Genomic DNA, 21,167 nt, shown 5'->3' with positions numbered 1-21,167 from the left:
AACCTCCAGACCAGGCATCCCCAAACTTCGGCCCTCCAGATGTTTCGGACTACAATTCCCATCATCCCTGACCACTGGTCCTCTTAGCTAGGGATCATGGGAGTTGTAGGCCAAAACATCTGGAGGGCCACAGTTTGGGGATGCCTGCTCCAGACTCTACCCAATCACAAATTATTTCCCTAAAAATCACAATTTATTTCCCTATGAAATTTACCGATAAAGAGTTGTCTCCTCCTCGGTCTCAAATTACAAGTTCCATTATTGGCCAATAATGTGCTACACACATTGCATTTTCCATAAAAGGAAGGATCTTAACACATTTAATGTATATTGCATACTCTAGAACAGTATGCATAGCTGCCAAGTTATCCCTTTTTTAAAGGGATTTTCCCTTATGCTGAATAGGCTTCCTCGCGAGAAAAGGGAAAACTTGGCAGCTATGACAGTATGGCGAAATCTATTTATAGGTCCTATTAAGTAAAATGTTTCCAAACAATTTTACCTGTATTTTTCTTTCCAAATTCAGAGTAGAAGTCTTTGTCCACTGGCTCTGGGGATGGTGTCCTTGCCAGTAGTGAGAGCACTGCCATAAGGTGCTGAATAAAGGCATGAGTGCTATAACTGTCTCTGGTTAGACAAGTTAATATATGTTCAGCTGAACGCCCTGAAAACAAGACAGAATCAAATGTGCTTCAAGTCCTATTACAATTTTACAACATTTTGTGTAGGTTTCTTCCTTCCTTCCCGTGTAACAGAGGATATATGTCCACTGGGCCAAATTTTAGGTGGTGGTGGTTGTTGTTGTTGTTGTTATTAATTTATTATTTATACCCTGTCTGTTTCCTTCCTAAACACTCAATACCAAACCTCTGATGAGCACTGCCCCACTGTACAGGCAATACTGCAACAATTCTTTGAAAATCACACTTTTACCGGAAAGATCTCTCTACTAAAACTAGACATTTTCAGTAAAATACGCCAGTGTTTGAAAATGTGCAGAACTTTAGCTGTGCCAATGCTAAACTAATGCCAGGCACGCTATAGATAAATTTCATTAACTGAGTATGTAAGACCAAATGGTTAGGATAAATGAGCTAAGTTTAATGGTGGGAGGGGGACAGAAGGAAGAAAGAGAAAGGGAAACGGAAAATAAATTTACTTACCAGCGAGTCGAAAATACTGATCAAAAAGTCCAATGTTCACTGAGTGGAGATCATTTAATTTTAGGACCAAGCAGTAAGAGAGATGGAAAGAACTGAATTCATAGTCCAATTGTCCATTGTTCCAAAAATCTATTAAATTGAGTATGGATAGTATTTAAGAAATTTGGTAATTTTATGCGAAGAAGTTTTAAGGGTCATTTTAAGATCTCAGAAGAGAAGGTTCACTAGTCAGTGTAACTTATTTATTACAGAAAATAGAAATAACCCCCTAACTAAAGGTGGAACTTCATATTGCCCTAGCAAAAATGGGTTCCCTACCCATGTTTGCTGAGGTAATAGGAGTAATAGCATTTGTAAAGGAAAATAAACAAGCAGCAACCATTCATGCACTCCCTGCTCTCCTCTGCAGACCACTCCCCAATTATATTTTGCCCTTGCAGCTAGCTGCTGCTGGTGGTGAGATAGCTGAATACAGTCTTGTGGGAAGGGTTGTGGGGAGAATTCACAGCTCAGCAAACTTAAGAACTGTATTTCCACCTGCCAGTTCTCTTTTGCAAATGCCTCCTTATCCCCCCCTGCATTAGCGTTACAAGAAAAACACAGTGTTCTCAAACCTCCTTGCCTCATGGCATACAGTTCTGTTCCAAGAGTGGCCTTAAATAATTATTTAACACTGAAAAAAGGTAATGAATTTCCTTTTCATATCTTCTAACCCCAATGCCATTTATTTTGCACTCCTGGAAAATCATGGCACACACAGAGCTTACTTTGGGGGAGTGGGGATCCTTCCAAAGGATACCACCCATTCTAATTCATTAGTCAAAATGGTTCATACAATGAAGGTCAAGAATATGGAAGTTGCTCCAATCTAAAATCACTTCTCCGTGAAAACATTATTAGAAGCCAGGGATTATATATTCTGCCTTACCGAAGTGGTGTTCGTTAGAATGAGTCACGGAATCGTCTAACAAGAAGTAAATAGCTTTAGTTGAGAGTAGAACACAAGCTGTTGCTTCCATATCAGGAGCTTTATAAAACAGAACAGATGACCACATGAGATGCCTCAGTTCTTCGTTTTCCACCTAAAATATTGACAATGCAATAATCAACTATTTTAAGTGTCTGAATGCAGTTTCTTCTTCAATAGTTATAAAATGAAAGTCCTTTCTAACCCACTTTACTTAATTCAATTGCTGGAGAGTATAGCTTCAGTTCGGGAAGAAATTCATAGAATCATAGAATCGTAGAGTTGGAATGCCTGCTTGCCACTGGAAATCTCCCCTATTGATATAAAAAACTGAGGACTGATGAAACATGTGGAGCAAGAATTCCTGTGGATCCACATTTTCCTATTGTTTGTGGTTTTGGTTTGCACCCATCAGTATTATGAAATATTCTTTAACATCCAGAGTTTTTACCACTGGACCCAAGAGTGTTCCCATTTTCAGACTTTTAAAGTAACTGAGGTGCCCATATACATATACTGTACCAAAGTTTAGCTCTCACTATTGGTGGAAGCGGAGTAACAATTTTGATGCTGCTGCGATGAGTAAACCCAAATGGTCAAATCAATAATAATAATAGAATATTTACAACTGTTGAGAGTTGTGGGAGTTAGTTCTTTAAAATGCAACTTGTAAATATGATAAATTTCTTGTCCTTGCTGTTGTCTGGTCTATCTGATTTTAGAGCAATAAAAAACCCAATCTATTGTCGTATGACCTTACAATACTAATGATAGTAAAATCTGAAAGCATCAGCACAATTTCTATTATCCTTTTCTCCCTCCCCAGAAAAAACTATTATGTAAGACAAAACATATCTTGAACATGAAAATTCATGCCACAATAAACCAGTTAGTTTTTAAGGTGCCCGAGGACAATTTAGCTTTTTTGCAGCAGACTAACATGGCTAGACATCTGGAACCTCTACCATCAGGAATGTCCCTTCCCTGTGTATTGTACAATACCTCAGCAATGCTGCTGTGGAAAAATTCCATAATGGATTTCCCCTTTAACCCAGCCACATACTGAAGAGATGAAGAGACCGGAAGGTGCACAGGTATTTGGTTCTCTTCAGTAATTTTCTGCATCAGAAATTCAGATGGATACAGAGATGAGAATGGCAAATGTGGCTTGCAAAAGCTGGGAACAAAGAGAGATGAATATACACTGTCAGAGGCAAACCCAAATGAATGAAACACAATTTCATTCAAACTTACAGACTCAGATTTGAAATGAACCTTGGTGGTCAACTAGTCCAATCTCCTGCTTAGTGCAGGATGCAACTATAGAATCACTGAAAGATGATTGTCCAGCCTCTGCTTAAAATACTTCCTATCAAGATCTCAGGATCATGATCCTTAATCCAAGCTGAAAAGGATATGTTAAAGGGTCCTAGGTGTCTTAGCTGACCACAGCTGAACATGAGCCAACAGTATGATGCAGTTGCTAAAGACTAAGCAAATCACAAGCTTACCCTTAAACCCATCCCTTTGCCTTCTGCACTTTTGTACGACTGAACATACGGTACATTAATTGTGCAGTTTTACCAACTGTTTTACTTACTGGAACTCTTCCCCAGATGTACACCTCCTCTGTGCAGCATTTTGTAAACCACAAGAGGCAGAGGTTATCAAACTGGCAATTCATAGAATACTCGTTGCTCAGTTCACTACAAGCCTTCTTCACCAACAAGAAGATCTCACTAGCTCTTTTTCAGCACATGCGATTACAATCATACAACAGGGAGGAAGGTGACCAACTTGTTGGCCCTGTCCCCTCCATCACATTTCTGTCAATCAGCTCTGCAGCCCTCTGCGCATTTGAGGATTAAGTTCTGAACTGGGGAGTCTGCCACATCAGATTAGGCTCCCTGTGTGATTTAGAACCTTCATCTTCTAGGAGTCCAAATCATACAGAAGAACCTGCACGAGTAGAAAGAGCAGCAGAAGTCCAGACCCTGCCATGTAGAAGGGGATGCAGCTGAAAAACAAAAATATGCCAGAAACCTGGGGCCTACAGGTTTGTTCCCATCCTCCCATGCTGCAATTTTAAACACACGTATATGGCTAAATTTCTGGAGACGGCTAGAATTATAGCCACGCTGCGACAAGTGACATCCAAAACAGTTATCCTCACCTTGCAGTTTGGCCAGGTCTCTTGGAGTCCCAGAGAGGGTTTCTTACAGATTCTGCTTTGAAAATAATTATGGTTTTGATGTCTTGTAAAAGTGTCCTCAGAAGACCGTAGATTCTTAGAAAACGGAATTTTTCATGAGGTAGGACAAATACAGCTGTGACAAATCTGTAGCCAACGAGCAATTCAAGCACATGGCCATCTGAAAACGAACCCTCTTGCTGAATAGAATGGCTGGCAGGGTGCAAGAGAACAGAAGCTAGTGGAATCCTGCTCAGCTTGAATATGCTCCTTGCGTTCTCAGAGTCTATGTGTTTACCTGGCAGTACATTAAAGTCAACTTGAACTATGTGTAGGTGTTGGGGTGTTAGAAATATCCAACAAGGATGGAACATGTAGTGGCCCTCTTCGGCAGATTTATGAAATCTTGAATAAAGTGCAGAACAACCAACGTGTTTAGAGGAAGTTTTGCTATCACTGGCAGATTCTAGCTGACACAAGACTTTCTGAGCATCAGCTTTATTACGGCAGAAAAGGTAGGCAGGGAAACAACCCTTTATCTCTGTGTTTTCAGATGAAATGTGATAAAATCCCATAAGCTGGTAGACAAATTCTTGCAAACTTGCTTTGCCACAGTACAATACAGAACTTGTTAAAGCAGGCATACAGCTCTGAGAGCAAGACATATGTAAACAGGAATAGAAATCTTGCAGATTCTGAGAGTCCGAAACAACAAACAAGCAGGTATCGCCATTATTCACCTTGAGTGTCAAACATATTTCTGGTATTAAAAAGCCAAATTCTGTAAGGTCAGAATATGGAAAGCACAGTGCTAATTTCAAGGCAGAAAGAATATTCTGGCAGTTTCCTTTGGGATCTTGAGGGATTTCAAATACAGCTACCACACTATTGGTCAAAACCAAACAGGAAGCAAACTGCTTGAGTCCTTTATGAACCTGAATACAAAAGCTCCAGAGAACCTTGACTATGTCATCCGGCTCTGTTTTTGTGCTGTCAGAAGCTATTTGCACAATATCTGATGTAGGGATGAACTCAAATACATTGTCCCCTTCATGAAGCCCCATTTCAAAATAGCCATCTTCGGTATCTGCAACTCTGGAATCACTCAAAAGGTTCCCTGTATTTTGAGTTTCCACTGAGAAAGAGGGTGCACTTTCCACAGCATCAGCTATCAAAGCAGAGAGATGTTGCACAAAATCCTGATTTGTGGCAGCGTACGACATACAGGTGAAAGGCAGGATGACAGCATTAAGAGAGTCGGGCAAGGCATCAGGTTCTTCTTTTGAATGGCCCAAGCTTTATTAAAAAAATAGAAAACTATATTAATCCAAGTTCAAAAATAATCATCCTATTTCCAAGTCTCACTCTCTTCATTACTAAAATATTTAAAACACAGTATATGCATTATTTATTATTATTATTATTATTATTATTATTATGTGTAATGAGGCAATGGCATTTGAGATAAAAGTAGACGGTTGCTGAACATAACCATAGGTATGCATTCATTCCATTGATCCTTACAAACCATTTCAAGTGTGTACAGAGTGCATCCTGATCTCAATTTGCCCCATCTGCATTTTGTAGAGCTGCTTCCTACACTTCCTGTTTCCCACTTCTGCTTTAAACAGGAAGTACAGGGAACTCCCAAGCAGATGAACCCCCTTAAGTCTCCACAACTTTATTTCTCCTCTCTTTACAATGATCTCTAGCAGCTACACGTTTTGAATGCATGTAAATGTTCAACAGGTAGAAGTGGAAATCAAAATGAAACATCACTCTCACCACATGTGATGGGCATTTTCATATTTGTTGCAGGAATCCAACTGAGAAGCAGGTACCTTGAAAGAGAAGGGAATCAGAATAAGTAAGTCACACTGATGCATCTGTCAAGTTTTTCCCTGGTACTGCACAACTGAAGGGCTGTACATTCTTCCGTTTGCCATCGCCCAGGGGACTAAGGGCCGCTGGGAGGCTGTTCCTACTGACTCCCAAGTAGAGAGTAATTGACAAGAGAGAGATCAGACGGTCCCCATACATTGCAGCTGCAGGGAGCTTGCTTTGCCAGTGCTTGCTGGAAAGAACACTTACAAGAACTTTGTAACTAAGAAGTAGGGTCTCTTTGCTTCTCCCTTCCAATCACTTTTCTTTTTGTGTTTTTAAGATTGTAAGCCTGAATCATTGATTGCTTTAAGAGCAGGAAAAATATTAAAGTGAAGAAACAAACATACAAGAGACACGATATTCTAGTAAAATGTGGGTCTAGTCACATAACAACCTTAAGAATAGTTTGAAAGATTAATATGGCTCAATAAGTAGCTAACTGTGGACTATAATATGGTTGCCATGTTGTTGTTTAGTCGTTTAGTCGTGTCCGACTCTTCGTGACCCCATGGACCATAGCACGCCAGGCACTCCTGTCTTGCACTGCCTCCCGCAGTTTGGTCAAACTCATGTCCGTAGCTTCAAGAACACTGTCCAACCATCTTGTCCTCTGTCGTCCCCTTCTCCTAGTGCCCTCAATCTTTCCCAACATCAGGGTCTTTTCCAAGGATTCTTCTCTTCTTATGAGGTGGCCAAAGTATTGGAGCCTCAGCTTCACGATCTGTCCTTCCAGTGAGCACTCAGGGCTGATTTCCTTAAGAATGGAGAGGTTTGATCTTCTTGCAGTCCATGGGACTCTCAAGAGTCTCCTCCAGCACCATAATTCAAAAGCATGGATCAATGCCTTGTCGTGGCGAAGGGGCTTGAATAACTCAGAGAAGCTATGAGCTATGCCATGCAGGGCCACCCAAGATGGACAGGTCATAGTGGAGAGTTTTGACTAAACGTGATCCACCTGGAGAAGGAACTGGCAAGCCACTCCAGTATCCCTGCCAAGAAAACTCCATGGACAAAGACAACAGGCATATGGTTGCCATACGTTCGGATTATCCCGAACATTACTGGGATTTCAATATTTTGGGTGTGTGTATGTGCCCCCCCCAAGGGAATGTGTCAAGTTCTTTGGCGTTTTTTTTTAAAATGTCAATTTGTTTGTGTCTGGATTTTCACTTCTTGAAATATGGCAACCCTAGATAACCCATTTAACTTTAAAATGACTTTAATAAGCATCACTTGGCTATCTGAAGTAGCTAGTGATTGCTCTGAATAGTGCTTTCCCCCTTTAAAGCAGAATGGCATGTATAGGCTTTGTTGTTCTTTGGTGCAACATGGCAAGTCAACAGGTAGCTCTTTGCAAGTCCTGATAATTAGCTGATCATCCACCTAGGAACCTGCAGTTATTGTGATGCCAGGATACTGACAACTTGGGTGCATTGGCTACCTATTGAACTTTGCCTATGAGGGAAGTTGAACAAAGATAGGATCTGGCCCACCAAGCAGATATAGTTCCCCACCCTTGGGGAATGCCTGCTGAATTTCTTGTCATGCGTGAATACAGCCGATTTCCTTGTATCAGGAGTTTACAAGCAAATCTCAGGAAAAGAAAAATTGTTTGCTTTTTTAAAATAGCCACGGTATAGTTTTCTCATGTGATTTTTTGCATCTGTCTCTTTTCTGTCTGCCCACCTGCCTGCCTCTCTCTCTCTCTTTTACACACACACACACATACCTACAAATTCACTAAAGCAGAAATATTATCTAACATATGGACAGCTATTTGAAATACGTTTGCAGTCAGCCATCTTGCAGAAATCTTATTCCACTTTTCTCAGACCTGGCATCCAGGTTTGAGTGGGCTACAGACTTAGCTGGTTTATGATACTGCAAACACTGTCTCAGAAAATGAGCCATTACCTGATTTCTGCTTCTCAGGCCTGGTGTTTCAGAGCATCTTTGAGTAACTGTATGGCTTGTAGGAGTCGAACTACTTGATGAGAAACTGCTGGCTAGGATTGTTTTTCTAAAAGTTATTTCTAGAACAGATAAAAAAAAGTTCTTGAACACCACTGATGTAAAAACAAGCAAATGTGATTTGAAATATACTAAATAGTATTAACTCTCACATGCTCTGAGAAAGAAAATGCATTGTATTTCAAGCATACATGTATACAATGTCAACCTATGCTTGAGGTTACTTAGAGAAATGCACACCCATCAACTAACATACCTGTGAGGGACAGGGGATATCGCGAAGTCCCTCCCCTCCTGAGTTCAAGCCAATCACCGAGCACAGGGGAAAGCAGAGAGAGTTCCGATTCCAGTAGGGAAGCAGGAAGTCGGGTCCGAGGCTCAGGCAAGGTAGAGGAGCCAGGGTCCCAGGCGGGACAGGAAGGGGCGAATAAGGGAGGGAGACCCATCCCCCCAACGCCAGAACTACGCAGAAAGAGGAGGGGAAAGAGGATGGGTCTGCCAAAGCTTTTGTGTTGGAGAAAGACGCGCCAAAAGCCATTAGGAGGTTCTGAAACCGACTGATCACATCACTCCGTGTAAATAGCAATGACTTTAGCACTGTAAATACGCAGCACCAATAAAAGAATAAAATGCAGAGCTGTGTAGCGTCGTTACTCTGAAGTAGTCCGCTCCGGCCACTGTGACAGCAACCTCCTAATCCTTTTTGGGCTACTTTGGAGTTGCCGGGATGAGCGTGTCAGAGGCGGAGAAATGGCGGCAGATCGCGGAGCAAGCCCAGCAAGAACTGCAGCAGCTGTCGCTGCAGGCGCAGGGGGAATTGAAGGCAGCTAAAGAAGAGACTAGGAAGGTCCAGGACGACCGGCTACAACTTGCGGAACAGGTGAGAGCGCTACAGGAAAGAGAGCAGGAATTAAGGGCGGTGGCGGTAGACCTCCAAAACAAGCTGGATGCAGAGAAAAACAAGGCGGGAGGGGCACCCCAAGTCCAAGTGCTGCCAGGAAGGAGAGCCGGGACCCTAGTAAGCAAGTTCAATGGAGACCCGAGGGAATATCAGGGCTTTGAGACTGAGATTGTGTATGCTCTTGAGCTGCACCACGCTGAGTTCCCTGATGATGAGCACAGGGTAGCGTTTATTGTGGAGCACCTTACCGGGGCAGCCAGGGAGTGGCTAAGACCGTTAATCGCAACAAAGAATCCTTGCATGAAGAATGTCAAACTATTTCTAGAAGGTTTGAAAACGATGTATTCGTCCGATAGTCATATGGACCAGACTAAGGAGGAACTTCATAATTTACGCCAAGGAAATATGACAGTTCGCGCGTATTGGGCGAAATTCACCATGCTGGTGCACAGATTGGGGTGGGAACTCGAGTCACCCCCAATGCAAGCGGCGTTCTACTTGGGGTTGCATGAGGAGGTGAAGGATGAGCTCTCAAGAGGTCCAAAGCCCAGTAATATGGATCAGCTGAGCAAAGCGGCTCTGGCGGTGGGGGTGAGACAGGAATCCCGGTGGAGCGACAAGCAAGCAACGCGCGCAAAGCGGGCTTGGTTCCCACGGTCGCAGGAGAAGCCACTCCCCCAACAACCCTTTCAAGCCACGCCTGGGGCCAGTCAGGACCAGGAACCCATGCAGATTGATAGCGCGCGCGCGCGGGCTTTTCAAACCCCAGCGGCGCCAAGACGCAAGGAGGGAAGGGGCGGGAATTGCTTTCTCTGCAACTCCCCCCAGCATCTCGTCAGAGACTGCCCACATCGCAGGGAGTGGCAAGGAAAGGCGGGAACGGTTGTGCCCTCCCCCACTGACGCAGCACCACAGCAGGGAAACGGGAAAGCCTGGCTGCAGGAGACAAGGGGCAGCAGCCAGGCACAGTCAGCAGACAACAGCCCCAGCCCACCCACCCGCACAGAGAGGAGCAGAGCCAGCCCACCCCTCCCAGAGCAGGAGTGGTTCTAGAAGTGACGCTCACGCTCCCAAATGGCTATCCCCTGACGGTCCTCGCCCTAATTGACAGTGGTGCCTCAGCGAACTTCTTCTCGAGAAACTTTGCAGAAGAGCACCAGATCCAGCTTCTGCAGCTGGATTTTCCTCTGCACGTGGCAACCATTGACGGCAGAGAGCTGCTGGGAGGGGCCATCACTCATCAAACCCCCCCCATGAGAATGACGGTGGGGAGGCACTCAGAGACACTGGCATTCAACGTCACCACCATCTCAGACCCCCCCATCGTCTTGGGCATGAGCTGGCTGGCGCGCCACGACCCCTCCATCAGTTGGCACCAGAGATGCATCACTTTTGGATCGGACTTTTGCCTGGAACATTGCATGCAGCACCAACCAGGGGAGGGGCCTCCGATAGCCACGGTGGCCACCATGCACGTCAAAGGGGGTGAGGCGATACCCAAGCCGTACTGGGACCTGCAGGAGGTCTTCAGCGAAGCGGAGTCCGACCACCTACCCCCACACAGGCCTTTTGACTGCCAGATCAACCTGGTGCCAGGGGCAACTATACCCCCAGCCAAGCTGTACGCCATGTCAGACCAGGAACTGGAGGATCTGCGCGCTTTCATCGACAAGAACCTCAAGCGGGGGTTCATCAGAGAAAGCAAGGCAGCAGGGGGCAGCCCGGTCTTCTGGGTGGACAAGAAAGACACGCAACAGCGCCGTCTTGTGGTGGATTTTAGACGACTGAATTCAGTGACAGAGCCAGTGGCTTTCCCCATGCCCAGAGTGGATGATCTCCTGACAGCGGCACGCAGGGGCAAGATTTTCACCAAGCTAGACCTGAGGGGGGCGTACAACTTGATCAGGATCCGGGAAGGCGATGAATGGAAAACCACGATGTTCACGCCTCTGGGCTCCTTTGAATATCTCGTGATGCCCTTCGGGTTGCAAGGGGGCTCAGCATGCTTCCAGGCCTTCATGCACCACGTCCTGGGGTCCCTCCTTTTCAGGAAATGCTTGGTCTTCCTGGATGACATCCTTATCTACTCCGATGACCCAGTGCAGCATGTGAAGGATGTCAGGGAGGTGTTGCAGCGCCTGAAGGAGAACCACCTGTATGTGAAGCTGGAGAAGTGCAAGTTTCACACCAAGGAGGTGGACTTCCTAGGCTACAAGCTGTCAGACAAGGGGCTGGCGATGGACAAGGACAAGGTGCAGGCCATCCTGGACTGGCACAGCCCCAGGACGCGCAAAGATGCCCAACGCCTGCTAGGCTTCGCCAACTTCTACAGGAAGTTCATCAAGAACTTCTCTCGCGTTACGGCTCCCATCACTGACTGCCTGAGAGGCAAGCAGAAGTTCAGGTGGACACCAGAGGCGCAAGCAGCGTTTGAAAGCCTCAAGAGGGTGTTCGCCTCAGACCAGAACCTGTTCCACGTGGTTCAGGACGCGCCCCTACGCGTGGAGACAGATGCTTCTGATAAAGCTGTGGGCGCCATTTTGTTGCAACTGGACGCCAACAGAGAGTGGAGACCCTGTGCCTTCTTCTCCAGGAAGTTGACCCAGCCAGAGCGAAACTACACGGTGTTTGATCGGGAACTTCTTGCGATCCACGCTGCGTTCCAGCACTGGAGACACTTCCTGGTGGGCGCCAAGCACCCCATCCAGGTGTGCACAGACCACAAGAACCTGGAGTTCTGGAGAACTGCCAGGGTGCTCAACCAGCGGCAGATACGGTGGGCAGAGTTCTTCTCGAACTTCAACTTCTCCATACACTACATCCCGGGAGAGCAGAATGTCAGGGCGGATGCCCTCTCCCGCAAGCCAGAGTACATGGAGGAGGAGGCGCCACCGGCACCCAGGCACATCTTCCCCCCGTCAGCTTGGTCCTGCGGAGCAGCAGTGGTAAGCGAGGCAGAACTCACAGCACTGACGGCAGCGGATGAATTTGCCAACCGCATCTTCAGAGAACTGAGAAGGGGGGGGGAGCAGGCAAAAGACTTTGCAGAACGCAGGGGGCTGCTTTTCTACAAGGGTGCACTGTACCTGCCCACCACCCAGCTCAGACGTACGGTCCTCAAGCAGATGCACGACAACCCAACGGCGGGTCATTTTGGGAGGGATAAAACCACTCACCTAGTCATGAGACACTTCTGGTGGCCAGGGGTGCGGGAGGATGTGAGGGATTATGTAAGGGGCTGTGACACCTGCCAGCGGGCAAAGGTGGTCAGAGTGCCACCAGCAGGTTTGCTGGAGCCCTTAGCCACACCGCACAGGCCGTGGGAAGTAGTGTCCATGGACTTCATCACAGACCTGCCCTCATCCAGGGGCAAGACCGCAGTGTTGGTGGTGGTGGACCTCATGTCCAAAATGTGCCACTTTATACCGTGTGCCAGGGCGGTCTCTGCAGAAGAGACAGCCAAACTGTTTGTGGATCACGTATTCAGACTGCATGGATTACCTTTAAGGGTTATTTCGGATCGTGGCCGCCAATTTGTTTCCAGGTTCTGGCGGCGGCTCATGAACCTCCTGCAGGTGGAGGTCAGCTTGTCGACGGCTAGACACCCGCAGACCAATGGACAGGCGGAGAGGGTCAACGCCATTCTGCAGCAGTACCTGAGATGCTACGTCAGCCAGCGGCAAACGGACTGGGTGGATCGCCTGCCACTGGCAGAATTTGCCTACAACAATGCGGTGCACGTCTCCACAGGGGTGTCGCCCTTTAAGGCCAATTACGGGCGTGACCTCAGATCTTTCCCAGAGAGGGAGGAGGAGGAGGAGGAGGAGGGCCCACAGGCTGAGGATTGGGCAGAGGAACTGGAGACGGTGCACCAGCAGCTCAAAGAACACTTGGAGAGAGCCAAGGAAGCGTACAAGAAGGGGGCAGATCGCCACAGGCGACCGGGGGAGGTCATTAGGGTGGGGGACAAAGTGTGGTTGTCCTCGGAGGGCCTTCCCATCAGAGGGCGATGCAAAAAGCTGGCGCCCAGAAGGTTGGGCCCCTTCACGGTCACGCAACAGGTCAACCCGGTGGCATACAGGCTGGCACTGCCAGAGGACATGAGGGTGCACCCTGTGTTTCATAGATCGCTGCTGTCGCCGTACAGGGAAAGCAGCAGGCTCCGAGACAGCGAACAAACCCCTGAGGGAGGGGGGGAGAGGGAAGGCAGGGAGCAACTCAATGAGGCCACGGCCATCCTGGATTCAAGGTGGGGGGTGGGGGGACTGGAGTACCTCATGGCATGGGAGGATGCTCCACCGTCCCAGAATGAATGGGTCCCAGCCACTCAGATACAGGAGGAATTCCTGGTAGAAGAATTTCACGCCCTCTTTCCCCATAGACCCAAGCCCTGGCACATGGAAAGGGAGGGGGAGGGGGAGGAAGCACGGGAGAGCAGTTCACCATGGCGCTGGGAAGCGGAGTTTGAGGAACCAGAGGATGAGGTATGGGTGTCACCGAGATCCACCCAGTCAGAGGAAGGAGCAGATTGGCAGAACATTTTTACCCCCACCAGCTCTGACGCCACGGACTTTTTGGGATTCCCATCCTCCCAGGCGGAAGGGGGGGGCTTGCAGGACTGGGGGGAGGTGTTCACACCAACGGGCTCGGAAAGCACTGAGTTCTTAGGCTTCCAGTCGTCACCGACACCTGGGGGGGACCTGGGGAGGGGTGAAGGAGAGCTTGGGAGGGGGGTGGATGTGAGGGACAGGGGATATCGCGAAGTCCCTCCCCTCCTGAGTTCAAGCCAATCACCGAGCACAGGGGAAAGCAGAGAGAGTTCCGATTCCAGTAGGGAAGCAGGAAGTCGGGTCCGAGGCTCAGGCAAGGTAGAGGAGCCAGGGTCCCAGGCGGGACAGGAAGGGGCGAATAAGGGAGGGAGACCCATCCCCCCAACGCCAGAACTACGCAGAAAGAGGAGGGGAAAGAGGATGGGTCTGCCAAAGCTTTTGTGTTGGAGAAAGACGTGCCAAAAGCCATTAGGAGGTTCTGAAACCGACTGATCACATCACTCCGTGTAAATAGCAATGACTTTAGCACTGTAAATACGCAGCACCAATAAAAGAATAAAATGCAGAGCTGTGTAGCGTCGTTACTCTGAAGTAGTCCGCTCCGGCCACTGTGACAATACCTATTTGACATACTGATAATTTAACAATAATTACTGAATACGCAGGTTCATCAGAAGCTTGGACTCTTATTACTCCCCACCCAGGCTGCTGCATTTATGCTTGACAGAAGCAAATGATCTCAATGGAGCTGCAGTCTTCCACTGAAATAATTGGGCTGCTGAAATGTGTGAAAGGCTTGGACTGCAGTTCAGATTGTTTCAGATTTGAAGTCATTTAAATAATTTTATGTCATTCAGATCAAAATTAGGGAGGCATCCATTTGTCCACTGCATTCATCCTTTTCCCTATTGCACATGTGAGCCCATGTTTGGAATTTTCCATCACTGCCCCTCCCCCCAACTGTCCCATGACTGGCTGGCTGGACTCCCAGGAGGGCTGTGAGTGGCGAGTGCGCTCAGGGGAGGAATTCATGTACTGAACAAAGTTAAATGGACTTGGTATTATATATATTTCTTTGCAACTATCTTCTATATATAACCCCAAGCACTCAAGAGAACAATAATTGTTAAAATCAAAGACAAATGGAAATATTTTTAGCTGTCAATGTTTTTATAGTAATCCTAGCCATACATTCATGTGAAACGGTCCTTGGTTATGGTATGAAGTAAGGCTAACAGCCCAATTCTGACTGTGTTTGCTCAGAAGTGAGGACAAATTATTTTAGTGGGATGTGGTAGCTTACTCCTGTCTTAACAGAATTATCCTAAGCACATTTACTCAGAAGCAAGTCCCGCTGAACTGCTTCTCTAGTAAATGGGTTAGGATGGCAGTCTAGAAGTGTCATGTAATTTAGTTTCAGAATTTCTTTTGTATTTCCAATTAATTTGCAACCAAAAAAACCATTTTGAATGTGTAACATCACACGTTGATAATTTCTTCAACAGAAGACCCCTACAGTCTACCTGTTCATTATGAAGAAAAACAATCTACTGAATTCTGATAGTAGCTAAGGAAGCTGAAGAAATATTTGTGCTTTTCTGTTTCCTGTAAAAAAAATATTTAAATCTTGGATTTCCTGCAAAAAGGCAGTTTTCCTGTAACACTTGATATGATTAATACTTTATGGAAACAGATGGTGTCACAAAAACATCAGCAGTTGTTTCAGAAAATAAAATGGCAGAACACATGTCCATCCTTGGAAGTTTCAACCCGGAAGACTGTTACAAACATGCATGTCTGTCCAGGTTTTACCAAGTTAGATAAGGTTATTAGAATATTTTATTTTTGAACAAGTACCAGTTGTTCATCGTTTTAATTTATTTCCTTCACTTTTTACCCTTCTATGGAAAATCTATGATTGTCTATACAGTTGTTTTCATGCACCGATACTGCCTACGTAAAACTATTGTCTATCTAGCTCAGTACCAGCAGAGACTGATTTAGGCGCATTCGATATGTGTGTGACACGTGCAGAACCTGGAAGTGACCCAAAAACATCAGAAAAGGGGTGGAATGGGGCGTGGGCGGAACAGGGTGTTCGCAGGCTTTTAAAATGGTGCTTCAAATATACGTGATTTCGCTAATAATAATAATAATAATAAATTTATACCCCGCCCATCTGGCTGGGTTTCCCCAGCCACTCTGGGCGGCTTCCAACAGAATAATAATAATAATAATAATAATAATAATAAAGTGATAAAACATCAAACATTAAAAACTTCCCTAAACTGGGCTGCCTTCAGATGTCTTCTAAGTCTAGCTGTTTATTTCCTTGACATCTGATGGGAGGGCGTTCCACAGGGCGGGCGCCACTACCGAGAAGGCCCTCTGCCTGGTTCCCTGTAACTTCGCTTCTCGCAGTGAGGGAACTGCCAGAAGGCCCTCAGAGCTATATCTCGGTGTCTGGGTTGAACGTTGGGGGTGGAGACGCTCCTTCAGTTATACTGGGCCGAGGCCGTTTAGGGCTTTAAAGGTCAGCACCAACACTTTGAATTGTGCTCAGAAACATACTGGGAGCCTCGGAACGTAACTCCCACATAAATGAAGAGTCGCATTTACTGTCTAATCTCATAGTGGTTCTCCAGGATCTCAGGCAGCAGTTTTCTCCAACACCTGTTTCACATGAACATATGCAGCTACCTTATACTGAGTCAGATATCAAGCTCAGTACTGTCAACAGTGGAAGGCAGTGGGCCTCCGGTTTTCATGAAGATGTCTCTCCCAGCTCCACCTAGAGATGCCAGGGACCTCCTGCATGCAGAGCTGAGGCAGGTCACCTATTCCATATATATATGTCCATGACTTTGAATTTTGGCTACATTGATATTTGAAAAAGAACCTGTGAAAACTAGCAACATTAAAAAAAACCAAGCACACATACTTTGGGAGGAAATGTCTTGCACTGATAGAGGATAGAAAACAAGGAAAGATATTGCAAGGACTTGCGCATACAACATTTGGATGTTTCCAAATTCCTACCACAATCTTCTTAGTGTTTGAAGAAATGTGGTAAAATGTTTTCTACTTTGAATTTTATTTGCTTGCAATAACCTATATAAATTGAAGTATATGCCTCATTTACTGCTCATGTAGTATTATCAGCACCAGTAAGGTAAAGGTAAGGTAAATGTAAAGGACGCCTGGACGTTTAAGTCCAGTCAAAGGTGACTATGGGGTTGTGGTGCTCATCTCGCTTTTCAGGCCGAGGGACCTGGCGTTTGTCTGTATGACCTGTGGCATGATCAAACCACTTCTGGCACAACGGGATACTGTGACGGAAACAAGAGCGCACGGAAACACTGTTTACTTTCCTGCTGCAACGGTACCTATTTATCTACTTGCACTGGCATGCTTTCAACCTTCTAGGTTGCCAGGAGCTGGGACAGAGAAAGGGGAGCTCAGCCCGTCACAGGGATTCGAACTGCTGACCTTCCGATCAGCAAGCCCAAGAGTGGTTTAGACCACAGTGCCACCTGCATCCTTTTCACCACCAGTAGAGAGTTATGGGCTGATGAGAACACACAAAAGAGCCTGGTGGATCAGGTGAATGGCCTATCTCAGGGATGCCCAACTCCAGAGACACTGCGATCTACTTTCAAATTTAAAATCTGGCGGTGATCTACCCGTTTTTTAGGGGTTCAGCTCAAAGTTGTTGAGCTTTTTTCTTTTTTTAGGGAGGGGAAAAGCACACTATTGGGGGAAGGAACAGAGGCAGCCACTAACCTTCCAAATGCTGACAACATAAAAGCCTCCGTTTCAAAACTCAGGCTTCCCTTCTGCAACAATAGAGGCCAGCGCAGGGAGAGGGGCCGGGGCCGGAAGGGGACCTGCGATCGACCACAAAGTCTCACAGGGATCGACCAGTAGATTGCGATTGATGTGTTGGACATCCCTGGCCTATCTACTCCAGCATTCTGTTCTCACAGTGACCACCCAGAAGTCTGTGAGAAACTAGCAAGCATGATTTGAGCACAAGAGCACTCTTCTCCCTGTGGCTTCCAGTAACTGGTATTCAGAAGCAATACTGCCTCCATCCATGGATACAGAAGTATTTGATCATTTGCCTTTGTGCTTCCACTGATGTTGCCAAATCCCATTTCCCTGTAAAGAAATTCATGTATATGAATGCAGCCTAGAAAGACAGAACCAAAAGGCCTGGCCATGCAGCATGATACATACATGATTACCTTGACTGGAGCTGACAGGACGAGGCAGAGAAGGGGAGGGAGGATGTACAGAAAGAGAAGAACAGTTTGATTTTGAACTGGCAGCAGAAAGCTTGGAATCTTCAGGGATCTGAGAAAGAAAAAATGAAGGGCTGGGAACAAAGGCCACAAAGCATCCCTATCTTGAATGAAAACAAAGACAGATTTGTTAGCAAGCAGTAGGGCTGTGATAAATTAAAACACAGCTTCTTCGCCATAATACTGGATGTTGGCAATACTGCATTAAGAGCACTTAAGATAAATTTTAAAAGTCAAGTGTATGAACGCAAGTAAATTATCCACCTTTCAATGGACTAATTCACGTTAGTACCAGAAAGAAAATGTTAGGAATGTTTTCCCAAGAAACTCAAAAGTAAAACCCAAGAGTGAGAAGAAACCCATCAGTAACTGTTTCTTCCTATGGGCAATATCCAACGTTACTCATACTCAAAGCAGACCTAGTGAAATTCAGGGATGCCCACAAGATTTCCTGTTTATGGAACACTTGATGTGGATTGGGCCCCCTGCATGCCACCTACTGAAAATATCTGTTGCTTATGTGTGTACATATATAAACTTAGCCTATACTACCTTGCAGGGCTATTGCAAAGATAGAAAGGGTTGGGAGGGGAATGTACACAATCATGAGCTCCTGGGAGGAAAAGCAAGATACAAATATGCAAAAAATAAGCAACCAATACTCTAAGCATGTGCAGTTTCACAACTCCCCAAAAAACACAAAACATTTGGACAACCTTGAGGAACAAAAAAACGTATCCAGATGTGCTAACAGTACAATCCATAGGAATTCTAACATGTTGCAGCTGTGAAGTTCTGTATGATTTTATAGTTGTACCTGCAGATTCATTTTGTATATTCTATATTGTTGTTTTATGGTTACTGTATATTAATAAGCAACAGCCCAGTCATAACAAGCAGACCAGTTATGGCTGTGTGGAGGGAAATGGAAAATCAGGAGGCGGGGGGGGGGGGAAGAGAATGACAATGACGACCTTGCAATATCACAATTTTTTTCCAGTAGAGAGTAGTTTGATGTGGGTTTTATAATACAACCAAGACCACAGCCTGCTGCACATGGAGGATCAATACTTCTTAGAGTTTAAAATAATATTTACCACTAAGCAGATAACTAAAAAACCTGTGTACTTTACATGCAGACCTCTAGAGATTTACATCCCATTGAAATATGTCTAATACCCATTGCTCAATATTTTTATTATTATTTAGTTGTATTTCATTTCCTAAACACCTTCATCTGTATAGATCATAGGGGCACTCCTTCATGTATGTTGCTTCCAAGCCAATCAAAGCTTTATACACTAATGTAAGCAACATGATAGCATACAAGCGGCAGAACTGATGTTCTATGATTTATCCTTCTAGAAATAGCATGCAGCAAACTTGCTGTAGCGTTCTGCACCAGTGCATATTCTGGATCAGATTCTGGGCAGCCCCACTATAATCTAGTTGTGCTAGAAATTGCAATATTGCATGCTGATCACATTCTACGAAAGTTTCCCATCTCCTCATAGCTGTGCCAGTGGGGCAGGAAACACGCATGCCTTCAGGGACTCATTCTCATAACATTGAACCATGATTTTGCATTATGTCCAAACACTACCAAGGAATGCCAGCGAAATGAGGGAGAAGATATTGCCTAAATGGAAATTTCAGTATAGTACACAAAGAAATGTCTTCAAACAGGCCACCACATAATTTGATACATCAACTTGCCTTCTTCCTAAATAAAGTTTACAAGCATCCTATTGGACAGGTTTCATTATCCATCCATATCTCACCTTTTTATCAGAGTTGTTCATTCTGCATTTTGCATCTTTTGCTTTTTGAATAGCCTTCAACACTTCCACAGTGTCAAGTTCTTTTTCAGTGGTCACAGTATAATCCAAACAGACCTGAAAAACCAAGGGACCAACCATAATAAATATGCTACAGAAAAACCATTTGAATTCCATTAGCTTACCCAGACAATATTAAATCAATGCAAAAGTTAAAACAAAGCTTTTAGAACTCAAGGACATATAGACAGACATCTCAACTTAAGATTGCTGCTTTATCGTATGAACTAGTTAAAATTGGCAAAGCAGATTTTAAACACTGGAATAACTAGCCCAGTACTGTCAATCCTGAGTGGTAGCACCTTTTTAAAGTCTCAGCTACAGGTCTCTCCTACCCCTGCTACTTGATAGTATAGTTAATTGGAGATACTGGGGACTGAATTTAGTAACTTCTTCATGAAAAACTTGGGCTCTATCACTACGTTTTCATATGCTGTGGGCCCTACTAGTTTTATCAAGAACAATTCACATGTCACACTGCTTCTCAAAAAACTTGCTGTTTTCACACTGTATATTATACAAAAGCAAAATGCCATCAAATGTTAAGTATGAGAACATTTACCTCCGAGGCTCTGTCCCCAAACTGAGCTAGCACTTTGGTCCTGTAATCGGGAATAATACTCAAAGGATTGTTGGATAAGACAATCTTTTCCAAGCATGGAAGACCTCCTATATTCTTTATTTCATCAATCTGAAAAGCACAGGAATATAAAATAAATTCTTCCATATATTATTTTCTGATTGCTCTCTTTATAGTGAGAGGCTGCAGAATGTATCTCTAAAACAGTTTATTAAGAATCCTATTCTGTGACAATAATATTTAGAAGACATTTGCTGGTTCTGCACCAAAAGAGTGCAGATTTATGATTATGAGGGGCTAGGGAGACTGGAAGAATGGGTGGAAATAGGACTGAAGATTCCAGCCAGACAAAATGAGCTTTTTTAAAAAGGACATACATTTCAATAAAATACAATAATAAAGAAATAAATAAAGTACAACTGAATTAACATTAAAATTAAACATATATACAAAAGCTAATTTGTGTAGTTTTATTCAAAATCCCAAAAAAATAGTTCCATTGGGGATAGTAACATTCCCTCCCATAAATTTTACTTACCTATTTTATTACATAATACAAATGTTTGAAAGATACAGAAACAAGCAATGGCTTGTCTGTTTGACATCATGTAGTCCACAAATGAGTGGAGAAATTGCCATTGCAGAGAGATATAAGCTGAGCTTTTTAGTAGACGGAAGCCACACAATAAGGTTAGAACTTTGCTGTCTTATTTAAAAAGGGGAAATAAAGATGCTCAGGATTCCATGGAGATGAACAGGAATCAGATTGCATGATTTGCAGTATGAGATCATGCTAATTTGTAGACCCCCAAAATAGT

At 44.9% G+C, this 21,167-nt stretch overlaps 1 protein-coding gene across 1 annotated transcript in view; it reads right to left on the bottom strand.

Moving 5' to 3' along the window:
* NISCH (nischarin) overlaps nucleotides 1-21,167 on the bottom strand; it is a 39,499-nt gene that overhangs the window by 2,577 nt on the left and 15,755 nt on the right. Inside the window, exons 11-20 of the mRNA XM_035106124.3 lie at nucleotides 20,332-20,460; nucleotides 19,713-19,826; nucleotides 17,875-17,983; nucleotides 8,120-8,238; nucleotides 6,107-6,162; nucleotides 4,304-5,617; nucleotides 3,133-3,307; nucleotides 2,092-2,245; nucleotides 1,164-1,292; nucleotides 503-664 (exon numbers count right to left, since the gene is read on the bottom strand). Of these exons, the coding sequence (XP_034962015.2) occupies nucleotides 503-664; nucleotides 1,164-1,292; nucleotides 2,092-2,245; nucleotides 3,133-3,307; nucleotides 4,304-5,617; nucleotides 6,107-6,162; nucleotides 8,120-8,238; nucleotides 17,875-17,983; nucleotides 19,713-19,826; nucleotides 20,332-20,460 (2,461 nt within the window). The remainder of the gene's footprint in view (nucleotides 1-502; nucleotides 665-1,163; nucleotides 1,293-2,091; nucleotides 2,246-3,132; nucleotides 3,308-4,303; nucleotides 5,618-6,106; nucleotides 6,163-8,119; nucleotides 8,239-17,874; nucleotides 17,984-19,712; nucleotides 19,827-20,331; nucleotides 20,461-21,167) is intronic.

The sequence above is a fragment of the Zootoca vivipara genome, chromosome 2, assembly GCF_965207765.1.
Source record: "Zootoca vivipara chromosome 2, rZooViv2.hap1.1, whole genome shotgun sequence".
NCBI lineage: Eukaryota > Metazoa > Chordata > Lepidosauria > Squamata > Lacertidae > Zootoca > Zootoca vivipara.
This window is presented reverse-complemented; position numbering and strand designations above follow the sequence as displayed.